General features: G+C 41.1%; 1 protein-coding gene across 4 annotated transcripts in view; it reads left to right on the top strand.

The window, feature by feature from the left end:
• Nucleotides 1–374: 374 nt before the first annotated feature.
• SUZ12 (SUZ12 polycomb repressive complex 2 subunit) overlaps nucleotides 375–14,842 on the top strand; it is a 63,966-nt gene continuing 49,498 nt past the window's right edge. The window contains exons 1-4 of one of the 4 annotated variants that reach the window (XM_016932050.4): nucleotides 375–888; nucleotides 3,664–3,710; nucleotides 3,800–3,864; nucleotides 11,004–11,072. In XM_016932050.4, coding sequence (XP_016787539.1) covers nucleotides 615–888; nucleotides 3,664–3,710; nucleotides 3,800–3,864; nucleotides 11,004–11,072 — 455 coding nt within the window. In that variant the 5' untranslated portion in view covers nucleotides 375–614. The remainder of the gene's footprint in view (nucleotides 889–3,663; nucleotides 3,711–3,799; nucleotides 3,865–11,003; nucleotides 11,073–14,842) is intronic. The other 3 variants (XM_024350665.3, XM_024350664.3, XM_024350667.3) reach the window with 3 other exon arrangements.

Raw genomic sequence — 14,842 nt, 5'->3', positions numbered from 1 at the left:
AAAGGTATAGATCCTAAAGAAGAGAAGAGTGTATGTAAGGACTTCTCAACCAGTTTACCTCTCTGACCGCTCTTACGGTGTTTGGGGGCAACAAACTAAGGATCTAGACTCGCTAAACCGCTCGCTGGGTCCTTCTCTCCCCACAATGCACCGGGGCCAGCAGGAAGGCCGCTCCGACCCCTAATTTTCCCGCGAATTCAGTTCAAAGAGGCGGCCGGGCCCGCGATCGGCAGCGCGCACGGGCCAACCAAGCCGCGCCTCCGCGAGAAGCGCCTCCGCGTGACTGACGGGGGAATCCGCGGGCCAACGGGCTGGGCGGCCCGGCGGTGCGCGCTCCCGCCGGCCAATCAGAGCGCCGGGCGGGGGAAGTGGGCGGAGCGAGGCCAGGGTAGGGTGAGCGGCCTCCGAAGCGGAGCGGGGTTCTGAGGAGACACTTTTTTTTTCCTCCCTCCTTCCCTCCTCTCCTCCTCCCTTCCCTTCCCCTCTCCTCCCCTCTCTCCTCCTTCCCCCCTCGGTCCGCCGGAGCCTGCTGGGGCGAGCGGTTGGTATTGCAGGCGCTTGCTCTCCGGGGCCGCCCGGCGGGTAGCTGGCGGGGGGAGGAGGCAGGAACCGCGATGGCGCCTCAGAAGCACGGCGGTGGGGGAGGGGGCGGCTCGGGGCCCAGCGCGGGGTCCGGGGGAGGCGGCTTCGGGGGTTCGGCGGCGGTGGCGGCGGCGACGGCTTCGAGCGGCAAATCCGGCGGCGGGGGCTGTGGAGGGGGTGGCAGTTACTCGGCCTCCTCCTCCTCCTCCGCGGCGGCAGCGGCGGGGGCTGCGGTGTTACCGGTGAAGAAGCCGAAAATGGAGCACGTCCAGGCTGACCACGAGCTTTTCCTCCAGGCCTTTGAGAGTGAGTGTGTGCGAGGCTTTGAGGGCAGGAAGACCCACTCTGCCAACACCGGGGATGGGACACTGCTGGGCCCCCTTCCTCCTCGGGAGTCCACTTGTGTGGTAGTGGAGGGAGGAATTGAGGGGATGTCCCCCTTTCGGAGATTACGTCTCCAGGGGATCCGGAGTCCAGGGCCTTGGGAGAGCTGGAAAAGAGGGTCCGGGTGGGTTCTTGACTCCCCCAAGATTGACGCAAGAGGCTCGGGACTGGGGCCCCACGTTAAGAGCAGGCGGCTTTTAGATGAGGAGGTAGCAGTTGAACTGAGCCGCAGTCACATCCCGAGACTGGTTCTTGTTTTCTTTCATGCCTTTCGGACTCTAGAAATACAGGGGTTTAGGTTGTAGCTTTTGAGGGGCAAAATGAAGCCTGTGAAGGGATAAGTGCAGTGGAACCGAAGAAATTGTCCTTAGTCTGAAATGCCTTCGCGCTAACTTGGTGCTGCAGGTTCATATGGCACCTTTGGATGCTTAAAACCCTTCAAATCTATCCACCCATTTTGTGGATATGTAAACTGAGCCAGAGAGTGGTCAAGCATCTTCTCTGGAGACGACCCCGGAATTCTGCTTTTTCTACCTGGCTTACAGAACATTTTCTTGCGTCAATTTCTGTTTCTAAGTTCTGTCTGGAAGGTGAAACTGACTTATTTGGAAAGGAGAGCAAGGTGTCTGGAAACAAACAATAGAATTTATTAAAAACATCGTGACTATAAATAATCCTGATTGTTCTTTAAGGAATGTTATATCCTGATTGGTTTCCTTTTTTGCTTTTGTGTGTTATAATTTGGGTGATCTTTAATAGCTAAATAATCTTACAGAAACTTGAATAAACTTGGCTCTACCGCCCAGTGTCCTTATTTACAATTTCACTGTGGCATATGTTAAGGGCATGGTATCAGCTGTGCTTAGAAAGACGTATTACGTTGTTTAATACCCTTCCTTCATTCTCTCTCATTAGTGCTTCATGAAATTCTAATTGGAACTTAATAGAAGGAATTTCAGTTTTTATGGAAACGAATATTGAACCTGCTTCAGAGAGATTCACATTATTCACATATTTCTTAGTATACTTTGAAATATCTAGAGAGGCTTTAATTGGAAATAGGATGTAGAACTGAAGGGCAGTGGTGACAATAATGATACTTGTTTGTACCCCTTCTAAAGTATCTCATCTCCCTTTAGTTAATTTAAAATAAAACTAACCAATTGAAGATTTAGGTGGAAATTTTAAAAGTTCTTTCTGAATGTTAAGACACATCCTCCAAGAAAGTTTTAAGTATTTGCGTTCTGATGAGTGGACCTCAGGGAAGTCAAGTGTCATTAAGAGCTAGATCTGGTCATAAAACAACTCGAAGTTGTTTACTGGAAAGTTTAAATACTTGAATGTAATTATTCACATAGTTATTTCTATTTGGTTTATTCTGATACTGCTGTATAATGACCTAACGTGACACTAATAGGTCATTAATGTAACTGATATAATAGTATATGTATTTTTCATCGACTTAAGTCCTGTATAACAAATTACATTTTAACTAATTTGAAATTTAATTCAACTCATTTTAAGCGTTAGAAAGACTGTTTTGTGAATCTGTCAATTGTGTAAAAAATGTATTGAGGTAATATTTATATTGAACAAAATAGATACAACTTTAAATTATAATTAGGAATATTTATTGAGAATTTTTGCTGCAGTTTGTGTCCGAGATTCATTTCAATATTGACTGACTTTTGAGTGCAGTGGATCCCACCTGTAATCCTAGCTACTCTGGAGGCTGAGGCAGGAGGATCTGTTGAGCCCACGAGTTTGAGACCAGCCTGGGCAACATATCAAGACCCCTTTTCAAAAAAAGAAAAAAAAATCTTGACTGACTTTCATCATACCTGTATTAGGAATGTCTGGATCTGTGTTAGGATGTCATCATATCTGTATTAGGATGTATTAGGATTCTGTTTTGGCTGACTACAATTTTTTTTTTTTTTTTTTTTTTGAGACGGAGTTTCGCTCTTTGTTGCCCAGGCTGGAGTACAATGACGCGATCTCGGCTCACGGCAACCTCCGCCTCCCAGGTTCAAGTGATTCTCCTGCCTCAGCCTCCCAAGTAGCTGGGATTACAGGCATGCGCCGCCCCTATGCCTGGCTATTTTTGTATATTTGGTGGAGACAGGGTTTCTCCATGTTGGTCAGGCTGGTCTCAAACTCCCGACCTTAGGTGATCTGCCCACCTTGGCCTCCCAAAGTGCTGGGAATACAGGCATGAGCCACCGCGCCTGGCCGGCTGACTACAAATTTTTTAAGTGACCATTTAAAAAGTGAAATTTTCATCTTGTTTGGCATCAATCAATAGTTCTTTTGTTGACTCCAGCTACCTATTACAGCTGCTTTTTGGAAAAAAATCGGTTATAAATAGTTTAAATTAGCTAAGTTAAATGAGTACAACTACTTCTCTTGAGTTCTGCTCGGTAACAATAACTATCTTAGAAAGGCTTAAGAAAAATATTGTAGAGAACCTTCAGTATAAAAAGCGTAGATGAACTTTGTGAATGTATGCCATTGATTGAATACCTTTTGATCTTACTATGCATACTTTCTTGATGTAAATATTTAGTGCGATATAAATATTTAGTGCGTGATTTCCATAGCAGATGATAAGTTTATATTGATTATAACATGGTCTCGGTTGATATTTTTCTGACAAGTAAGTTTAGATTATGTTTGGATTTTGTTTCTATTACCTAGAGCCAACACAGATCTATAGATTTCTTCGAACTCGGAATCTCATAGCAGTAAGTAGTCAACAAAATTCATCAATATTATTTCTCTCTTATAACTGCATCTGTATTCAATTTTAACATTTTTAAAACTCTTTTTGTAGCCAATATTTTTGCACAGAACTCTTACTTACATGTCTCATCGAAACTCCAGAACAAACATCAAAAGGTACATTTTATGAATCTTATTTCAAGCTGATCAAACCATGTTAGTTTTATTTTAAAGTACTATTTCTCAAAATTAAAAAAAAAAAACGAACAAAAATAAGTACTATTTCTAACTAAAGATTTAAGATGAAAACTGAAGTGAGAGAGTGACTGGTTGAATTGGTTGCACAGTGGTTTTCTATAGTATAATCTTTGTAAGTCTCAGGTTGTTATTAGCTTTTTTTTTTTATCCCCTAATAGAAATGAGGCTGGGTGTGGTGGCTCATACCTATAATCCCAGCACTTTGGGAGGCCAAGTTGGGCGGATCACTTGAGGTCAGGAGTTCGAGACCAGTTTGGCCAACATGGCAAAACCCTGTATCTACTAAAACAAAAATTAGCTGGGCGTGGTGGTGTGTGCCTGTAATCCCAGTTACTTGGGAGGCTGAGGCAGGAGAATTGCTTGAGCCTGGGAGGTGGAGGTTGCAGTGAGCCGAGATTGCGCCATTGCACTCCAGCCTGGGCAACAGAGCGAGACTCTACCTCAAAGAAAAAAAAAACAAAACTGATTTTAGTAGTGAAGTGAATAAAGTGATTTTACTGATTATATTTTTACTCTGTGCCATGGGTTATTTCTCTTTTTTTGTTTGTTTTTTTTTGAGACAGAATCTCTGTCCAGGTTGGAGTGCAGTGGCGTGATCTCGGCTCACTGCAAGCTCCGCCTCCTGGGTTCATGCCATTCTCCTGCCTCAGCCTCCTTATTTTTTTTTTATTGTTGTTGTTGTTTTGTTTTTGGTTTTTTTTTTTGAGAGAAGTCTCACTCTTGTCCCCCACGCTGGAGTGTAATGGTGCAATCTCGGCTCACTGCGATCTCTGCCTCCTGGGTTTAAACGATTCTCCTGCCTCAGCTTCCCAAGTAGCTGGGATTACAGGCGCCTGCCACCACAGCTGGCTAAGTTTTGTATTTTTAGTAGAGACAGGGTTTCCCCATGTTGGCCAGGCTGGTCTCGAACTCCTGACCTCAGGTGATCCACCCGCCTCGGCCTCCTAAAGTGCTAGGATTACAGGCATGAGCCACTGTGCCTGGCCTTTTTTTTTTTTTTTTTTTTTTTTTTTTTGAAACGGAGTCTCGCTCTGTCTCCCAGGCTGGAATGCAGTGGCGCAACCTCGGCTCACTGCAACCTCCGCCTCCCAGATTCAAGAGATTCTCCTCCTTCAGCCTCCCGAGTAGCTTGGATTGTAGGCGCGTGCCACCATGCGTGGCTAATTTTTTGTATTTTTGGTAGAGATGGGGTTTCTCTGTGTTAGCCAGGATGGTCTCGATCTCCTGACGTCAGGATCCGCCTGCCTCGGCCTCCCAAAGTGCTGGCATTACAGGAGTGAGCCACCATGCCCAGCCTGGCCTTCTTTTTCTTTTTTTGAGATGGCGTTTCGCTCTTGTCTCCCAGGCTGGAGTGCAGTGGTGCGATATCGGCTTACTGCAACCTCTGCTTCCCGGGTTCAGGCAATTCTCCTGCCTCAGCCTCCCGAGTAGCTGGAATTATAGGCTCCCGCCACCACACCCAGCTAATTTTTTGTATTTTTAGTAGAGATGGGGTTTCACTATGTTGGCCAAGCTGGTCTCAAACTCCTGACTTCATGATCTTCCCGCCTTGGCCTCCCAAAGTGCTGAGATGACAGGCGTGAGCCACTGCGCCCAGCCTCCGCTGGTTATTTTCAAGTTTGATAGAAGTTGAGGATTTAAATATTTACTAAAGGGCTCAGGGTAACTATATTTGTTACGTAAAATTTAAGTTAATTTTTGATTATTATGTGTAATTTGAATTAGGTCCTGTAATGGTGGGTTCAGAAAGTCTCATTTTATATCTTTGGGTTTTTTTTTGTTTTGTTTTTATTTTTTTTTTGAGACAGAGTTTCACTCTTGTTGCCCAGGCTGGAGTGCAATGGCGCAATCTTGGCTCACTGCAACCTCCACCTCGTGGGTTCAAGGGATTATCCTGTCTCAGCTTCCCAGGTAGCTGAGATTACAGGTGCCCACCACCACGCCTGGCTAATTTTTTGTATTTTTCATGAAGTTGGGGTTTTACCATTTTGGCCTGGCTGGTCTTGAACTCCTGACCTCAGGTGATCCACTCACCGTGGCCTCCTGAAGTGCTGGGATTACAGACCTGAGCCACAGCGCCCGGCCTTGGTGGTGGTCTTATTGAAGGGGAAACACTTTTGAAATCAATAGGATGAAGGTTTTTTAAAAACAATGAAGTCTTAAATCAGATTTTAAAGTGGGGTCTGGAGGTGGAAGACAGCTTATTTTTGCTGTGTAACATTTAGTACTTAACCATACATAATTATCAATGCAAGTTTTTTGTCCTAGGTGCAAGATTATATTTATTTGAGAGTATCAGGTGAACAAGTTTACATTTAAAGGCGAGAATTGTGTTAAGCATTTGGTATTGTCATTATAGTTTTAGTAAAACCATCAAGTTATCTCGATAGAGTTTGAAACTAAGCTCTTTGGTGGACTGCTACTGTTAAGTAGGTATCACATTTCTATAGCAAGACATAGTTGAGTTTTGTAAATCTACTTGTATTTTGAAGGATTGAAGTGTGAAAATTATTTGTCTTTTGGCAATCTTTCTGAATAGAGAGCGTGCATGAGCAAGTTTGCATTGCAGTTAATAGGTGAAAATTGCTGAGCACCTAAGTAACTAAAAAGGAGGTGATGAATTAGGTTACAAAATTAGTTTTGTCCACCCTTTACCTGTCTACTCCATTATTTGATTTTTGCCAGCATTCAGCATGCTTTTTCTGTAAAGGACCAGTAAATAGTAATTATTTTAGGCTTTGCGGCCAGGGTGCAAAATTGAGGATATTATGTAGGTACTTAATATTAAAAGAAAGAAAAAATTTACAGTTTTTTAAAATTTCAGTCCGAAATGTCAATCTGTAAATTTTTTGTTGATTAAAATACAACAATATAAGATAGAACATTTTGTAATACAGGCCTTACTAATGAGAAATGAGAATTTTATTTTTGTGAGGGTAGGGGAGATAACACTTAGCTGAATTGGGGTTGAGAGTTAGTGTTTTCTATAATCAAATCAATTGCTAATGTTTATCTGTAAAAACCGTTCTTACCTTCCGGGCTGTACAAAAACAGGCGATAGGCCAGATTTGACCATGGTCCATAGTTTCCCCACCCTTGATTTATTCTATAAAACTAGTAGAATTCGACTAACTGTTTTGTTTCATCAAAGCTTTTTTTTTTTTTTTGGAGACAGAGTCTTGCTCTGTCGTCTAGGCTGGAGTGCCGTGGCGCAATTTCGGCTCACTGCAGTCTTCGCCTCCCAAGTTCAAGCAATTCTGCCTCAGCCTCCTGAGTAGCTGGGATTACAGGCGTGTGGCACTACACCCAGCTAATTTTTGTATTTTTAGTAGAGACAGGGTTTCACCATGTTGGTCAGGCTGGTCTCAAACTCCTGACCTCATGATCCGCCTGCCTTGGCCTCCCAAAGTGCTGGGATTACAGTCGTGAGCCACCGTGCCTGGCCATCAAAGCATTTTTAATATAGAAGGTCAGTTGAGTTGCTGCCTAGGATGCAACCTGATCTTAATTTACAAAGTAATTAAATTATTATAAAATAAGTTTGCATTCATAGATTAAAAAGTACACATTTATTTTATTATTATTATTTTTTGAGACGGAGTTTCGCTCTTGTTGCCCAGGCTGGAGTGCAATGGTGCAATCTTGGCTCACTGCCACTTCCACCTCCTGGGTTCAAGTGATTCTCCTGCCTCAGCCTCCCGAGTAGCTGGGATTACAGGCATGCGCCACCATGCCTGGCTCATTTTGTATTTTTAGGAGAGATGGGGTTTCTCCATGTTGGTCAGGCTGGTCTCGAACTCCCGACCTCAGGTGATCTGCCCGCCTCGGACTCCCAAAGTGCTGGGATTACAGGTGTGAACCACCACGTCCTGCTAAAAAGTACACATTTAAAATCTAAGTTCCATTTTCCCGTCATGTTTATTAATGTGTCCCATTGCAGGATATGTTTCTGTTGTCTGCATGGGTAGAGATAATTTTAAAAGCTTGGTTAAGTAAGAACTGATTTTCTTAATTATTGCCCTTTAGGTTAAAAAAAAAAGTCTTTGGGGAATTTTTAAGCAATCTGCCAGCCAAGAAGCAAATTTAAGTCCCACCTGGTTTAGTTCCTACAGAAATGGGTAGGAATAGGCTAGGCATGGTGTTTCAGACCTGTAATTTCAGCATTTTGGGAGACTGAGTTAGGAGGATTGCTTGTGTAACATTTAGTACTTAACCTTACGTAATTATGAATGCAAGTTTTTTGTCCTGGGTGCAAGATTATATTTATTTGAGCATATCAAGTGAACAAGTTTACATTTAAAGGCGAGAGTTATAGGTCAGCTCTGGCAACATAGTGAGACCCTATATCTACAAAAAATTTAAAAAATTAGCTGGACGTGGTGGCTCATGACTATAGTCCCAAATACTCAGGAGGCTGAGGCAGGAGGATCACCTGAGCCCAGAAGTTCGAAGGTTGCTATGAATGTGCCGGTGCACTCTAGCCTGGGCAGTAGAGGGAGACGGTGTCTCAAAAAAAAAAAAAAAAAAGTATGGGAATCATTTAATCATCTTGTTAGATGCCTGATCTTATTACTTATTAGGACTAATTATTAAGAAATTAAAGCACAACTCATTTGCTGTTGTCTTCAGCGTAGTTGGTGACTTTGGAAGGTGGCAGATTTAGCCCAGTGATTGTCGTTTCTCAAAATGTTTTCAGAACTCCTTTTTTACTATTACAACAACATAATATCCATTGTTGGAATAAGCATATCACTCCCTTTAAAGTCATACTCTCAGTCGTGATATTAATTCTGGTATATTTATTAAAGTCAGCTTGTGCTTTACTCTTTCTAGAAGTATTCAACTTCTATAGGCTAACACTGCCCCAACAAAGTAAAAATATAGGTCACGAGAAGGGCATCTTTTATTGAATCCAGTTTGCTGGATTTCGTGTGAGCTGTTTCTGAAGTCTCCCAAGAAAATTTTCTGAAATTTCTTGAATTTTTAAATATGCTCCTTTTCGATGACCTTTTGATAATTATTTCCTTCTTTAAATCTGACCTACAGTAACATTACCTTTCTAAAGAACAGAAATCCTTGGTGTTGGGGGAGGAGCAGCTTTTATATAGTTGCTTATGAGGTTTGTTTTGTTTTTTTCCTAAGGAAGGCTGGGTTGCTTTTGTGATCTTATCTATTTCAAATGGTTAATCAATTCTATTCACTTCTCCTGTATACAGCTTCATAAAGGTAGAAGAGATGAACCTTAGAACGTACAGTCTTTTTCTGCAGACAGAATTTCTTAATCATTACATAAACATTATTCTGAAAAGTTTTCAGTAATTTCATGGCCCTCCTCAATAGTAACTTTCAGTATTTATACTGAATAGCTCTTTGCAACTAGCCTAAAAGAGTCCTTTATTTTTGTTCTTTTTTCTCTCTTATCTGTGGAGATTGAAAATATATTGCCATCCTTCAGAAAGCACTTCTTACTATACTCTATTGGATGAAACTTTAATATTGAAGTTTTCAGTAACTCTAAAGGTGAAGAGAGAAGCTTTTTTTCCCTTAAGATCTTTACTATGGAGGCTCTTCTCATTCACTTGAAATATAGATTGTATCAATTCTGCTCTAATATCAGTAGTTTACTATAATATATTTACATTAACATTTCTCTACTGATAATTTTTACAGTAGTTGAATACAATAAATAGCTCTTTTTTGGCCAGGCATGGTGGCTCACACCTTTAATCCTAGCACTTTGGGAGACGGGTGGATAGATCACCTGAGGTCAGGAGTTCAAGACCAGCCTGACCAACATGGTGAAACCCTGTCTCTACTAAAAATGCAAAAATTAGCCGGGCGTGGTGGTGCACACCTGTAATCCCAGCTACTCGGGAGGCTGAGGCAGGAGAATTGCCTGAACCCGGGAGGTGGAGGTTGCAGTGAGCCGAGATCACGTCATTGTACTCCAGCCTGGGCAACAAGAGTGACACTCCCATCTCAAAAACAAAACAAACAAAAACAAACACAAAACTCTTTTTGAGGAATGAGATTATTCGTAATTTTTGGTGTCTGCATTCAAGCATTATAAAGTAATAAATTGATGTGGAGTACATTTGGCTTTTCAAGTCCTAAAGAGGAAGGGACTATATGAGTATAAAGAGAAACATTTTTTCTAATTAAATTATATATGGGTATAGATTTTTAGACTCTATCTCTAGAACATGTCATAGACCACCTTAAGAACTAAGATGAGGCTTGTTTTACAATCCATTCATTCTTTAATTGCTTTGAGAAGTTATACTTAAGTTTCTATTTTTTGGGAAATAGCTTTTTTCTCTTAAACTTGTCAAGTTAAAAGGTAGTAGTTTTATTACGATTTGATGGATCATTCCCTAATTTCAAAATCTTTTCATGATGTCAACAACCGTCTCTTTAATATGACATATCATTGAGCTTTAGGCTTTGCTGATAATCTTTGAGGATACCTTATGAACTTCAAATATATTTTATAGAATATTTCTTTTTTTATGTGATGGTGCTAGTACATATTTGTTGTGTTGCTTAGTAGACGTATTAAGTGTTTCAGAATACACATAATTTATATTTGTTTGGCTTAATTCAACAGATACTTGAATACCTACCAAGTATAAGGCACTATGCCAGCACTGCATAGCTTTCCTTGAAGAAGAGCAATTACTGCCCTTCAGGAATATATAATCTAGTAGGAGAAATAAAATATTTACATGAGTTTTACGTGTAGGAAACTGAATGAAAACTAAGTGTCAAAATAAATATAAACCAAGTACCATGGGTAAGGAGAAATCACTGGTTTGGGAATAATTGGGTAAAAGGTTGAATGAAAACAAGTTAGCGTTTTAGATGGGGCTTGAAGGCTCGTGTGCTGTATTATACACCGTCTCCATAGTATTCATTGTTATGGCTAATCATCCATAGTTTATCTTACTAAAAATAATCAAAATCTGGTTTCCATCTTGCCTATTAGAGTGACAATAAAGTATAATTTGTTTCTTTTTCCCAGTTGAGAAGTGATTATTTTGTTTATCTGTTTCTTCCAGGAAAACATTTAAAGTTGATGATATGTTATCAAAAGTAGAGAAAATGAAAGGAGAGCAAGAATCTCATAGGTAAGATAATCTATCAGTTTACATTAAGTGATATACTTTAGGAAAGAGGAAAAATTACAGTGATCATTTTCCTAGTGATCACCTTGATATAAAGAGTTAGAAGGAATCTTAGAGGTCAGTTTGGTCCAAACTCACACACAAGTCAGAAATTAATTTCTGTAGCATTCCTGGCAGAGAATACTTAAGCTGTGGCTTGAATACCTCCAGTGTAGTTGTATTTATTATTGTTTATCTTTATTACCAGTTTCTTCCATTTTGAGTGAAACCTCTGACTTCTGCCATTGGTCTTAACTCTACCACCTCATTTAAAGAGGGATACTCACATTTATAGTATATGTGCTAGGTACTGTGGCAGGGACTTCACAATATCACGCATCTTGTAAGTTATTCTCAAATATGAGAGGGGTTCTCTTTTTTTCCATCTTTTTCTTCTCATTTAAATCTATCAGGCAACATTCATAACTTTTATTTCATATTTGAAATATGTTTCTCACATAGTTTCAGAAACTTGAACATTTGGACAGAATCTACTTACTGTACATTATCAAATATATACCTAGAACGAATCCCTAAATGTTCTGACTAGTCTAATATCTGTCTACTCTAGATAGTATGCTTCTATTTATTTTTTGACACGTAAACTTTATTTTTTGATATTTTTGATAGAAAATTGAATATTCTAAGGAGAAACAGCAGCTTGGGTGGTGTTTGTTCATTCATTAACTACCTTTAGAGAGTGCAGAACTAAAAATATTAGATTCTTGAAAAAATAGAGTTGGAAAATTTGTCACAATGCGTTTTTCTTTTCCTCCTAGTTTTAAATCACAGCTTACGAATTTAGATAGGATATACACTTAATGATGCATCATTTATGCATCTCATTGTTTTCCCATTGTTCTGTTGACTGGTAAAAGACTTCCTTTTTTTCAGTTTGGCTTCCTTCTATTTTAAGTTTGGCTTTGGAATTAAGTGATTTTTTTACTTGGATTATAAAATGATATTTTTTATTTTATATCTTGCAATCTTGTGGGGTTGAAGTATAATTTATATTTCCATGTCTAGGCAATCCTGACTTGTAAATAAACTGTGATAGTCCATTCTAGAAGCTGAGATCCTGAATTGTTACCTGTTATATCTGTTAATGCCCAGGGAGACCCTATAAGATAGAACTGAGAATATTCGCAGTGCACGCACATTTTTCTTTACTAGAATTTATATTCCAGATTCTTGTCTGGTCACCCACCCTAGACAGAGCTCTTGGGATCCTCAGGGCCTTTTTTACTTAAAATACAGACTGTAGTAAGATCCTGGTCTGACCTCCCTGCTTCTTTTCTCCTGACCACATTAAAAGTTTGCCCTATAGTCATTTCAGGGTTCAAGTGAGAAGGAAGCATGAACCAACAACAAGAACACTGGACCCTTTTCTTCATCTTCCTCATCAAGGTTTACCTTCACTACTAAACCCTATTACTATCTCATTGTGACATTGGGTTTGAAATTACAGAGCTTCCCTAAGTAAGAGTGTGTGGGAGATACATACTGTTCAATTCTCTCTGAACAATTGTTTCCCCGGTAATTTTGTTCCTTTTGACCTGGTGGGTTCAATAGCAACTCAAACATTAAAATCAGAGGGTTACATAAATTCCTGCTGGTAGTTTTGGAAGAGAATTTTTTCAGTCTTTAGGGTCTAGCTAGGACCAGTGAGTTGGCCATTTAAGCCTCTCAAGATTCTTATGAATGTCTCAGTATTGCTCCCAGAGACACTAAGATGAATTAAGAAAGTGTGTCATTTTAAGTTTACTGCTAAGACCCTACATTATTAACTTTCTTTAATCTATTTCTTTTTTTTTGAGATGGAGTCATGCAGTGGTGCTATCTCAGCTCACTGCAACTGCCACCTCCTGGATTCAAGCAATTATCCTGCCTCAGCCTCCCAATTATCTAGGATTACAGGCACCTGCCACCACACCCAGCTCCCCCCCCCTTTTTTTTTTTTTTTTTTTTTTTTTTTTGAGACCAAGTCTCTCTCTTGCTGAGGCTGGAGTGCAGTGGTGCGATCTTGGCTCTACAGCCTCCACCTCCCGGGCTCAAGCGATTCACCTGTCTCAGCCTCCTGAATAGCTGGGAATACAGACGTGCACCACCACACCCAGCTAATTTTGTATTTTTAGTAGAAACAGAGTTTCACCATGTTGGCCAGGCTGGTCTTGAACTCTTGACCTCAAGTGATCTGCCTGCCTTGGCCTCCCGAAGTGCTGGGATTACAGGTGTGAGCCACCAAGCCTGGCCAATTTTTGTGTTTATTTGAAACGGAGGTTTGCTCTTGCTGTGCAGGCTGGAGTGCAATGGCGTGATCTCCGCTCACTGCAACCTCTGCCTCCCTCGTTCTCCTGCCTCAGCCTCCCAAGTAGCAGGGATTACAGGTGCCCGCCATCACACCCAGCTAATTTTTTCTTGAACTCCTGACCTCAGGTGATCTGCCCACCTCAGCCTCCCAAAGTGCTGGAATTATAGGCATGAGCCACTGCGCCCAGCCTCCTTTAATCTATTTCTTATTTCAAATTAAGGTAATCTTATTTTTCTCCTAAACCTATCACACAGGGTTGTAAGAAGGACCCTAAACACCAGTATATGATGTCAGCAATATAAATATTTGCTTCTAAAATCTATTGTAAAATTCTTAAAAGATAACACAGGCCGGGCATAGTGGCTCACACCTATAATCCCAGCATTTTGGTGGCTGAGGTGGGTGGATCACTTGAGGCTAGGAATTTGAGACTGCCCTAGCCAACAGGGGAAAACCCTTTCTCTACAAAAAACACAAAAATCAGCCAGGCGAGGTGGTGTACACCTGTAATTCCAGCTACTTGGGTGACTGAGGCAGGAGAATCCCTTGAACCCGGGAGGCAGAGGTTGCAGTGAACTAAGATTGTGCTACTGCACTCCAGCCTGGGCAAGAGTGTGACTCTGTCTCAAAAAAAGAAAAAAGATGATAAATCTTTGTTGTTCCATAACATTAGTTAGTAGAAGTTAATATCTTAAATCGTACACAAGAGTATCTCTCCTCCATTTATGTTCTTTTTTTTTTTTTTTTTTGAGACGGAGTCTCGCTCTGTCACCCAGGCTGGAGTGCAGTGACGCGATCTCAGCTCACTGCAGGCTCTGCCCGCCGGGGTTCACGCCATTCTCCTGCCTCAGCCTCCCGAGTAGCTGGGACTACAGGCGCCCGCCACCTCGCCCAGCTAATTTTTTGTATTTTTAGTAGAGATGGGGTTTCACCGTGTTAGCCAGGATGGTCTCGATCTCCTGACCTCGTGATCCGCCCATCTCAGCCTCCCAAAGTGCTGGGATTACAGGCGTGAGCCACCGCGCCCGGCATATATTCTTTGTACTATTTCAGTTTGACTGGGTCCCGGATCTGTACAGGTCTAGTCTGGGAGTCTTCCACTAGAATTCATATGCTTTTAGCACTGCCAAAGTTATAGTATGTCTGCTCCTGAGCCCAATATATTTCATTCCTCAAAGTTCAAGGAGTATCAAGATAAAAATACCATAGTAGTATAGCCCAAAAGTTAGTTCAGTCAAATAAATGCCTGAGTTTATTATGACATTTGTAGTAATTTATAAACTAAACCAAGATATGAGCATTATCTGTTCAAAAGAAGTTGGTGTTTCACGGTCTTTTATATTTTAGACCTACAGTTGTCTTAAGTCACTTGCAGAAACTTGTTGGTGGAAGGAGCTGATAGAAAAACATGAGCTATTAAATG

Source organism: Pan troglodytes, chromosome 19, assembly GCF_028858775.2.
Source record: "Pan troglodytes isolate AG18354 chromosome 19, NHGRI_mPanTro3-v2.0_pri, whole genome shotgun sequence".
NCBI lineage: Eukaryota > Metazoa > Chordata > Mammalia > Primates > Hominidae > Pan > Pan troglodytes.
Note: the sequence above shows the minus strand (reverse complement) of the source record. Positions and strands in the feature narration are given on the sequence as shown.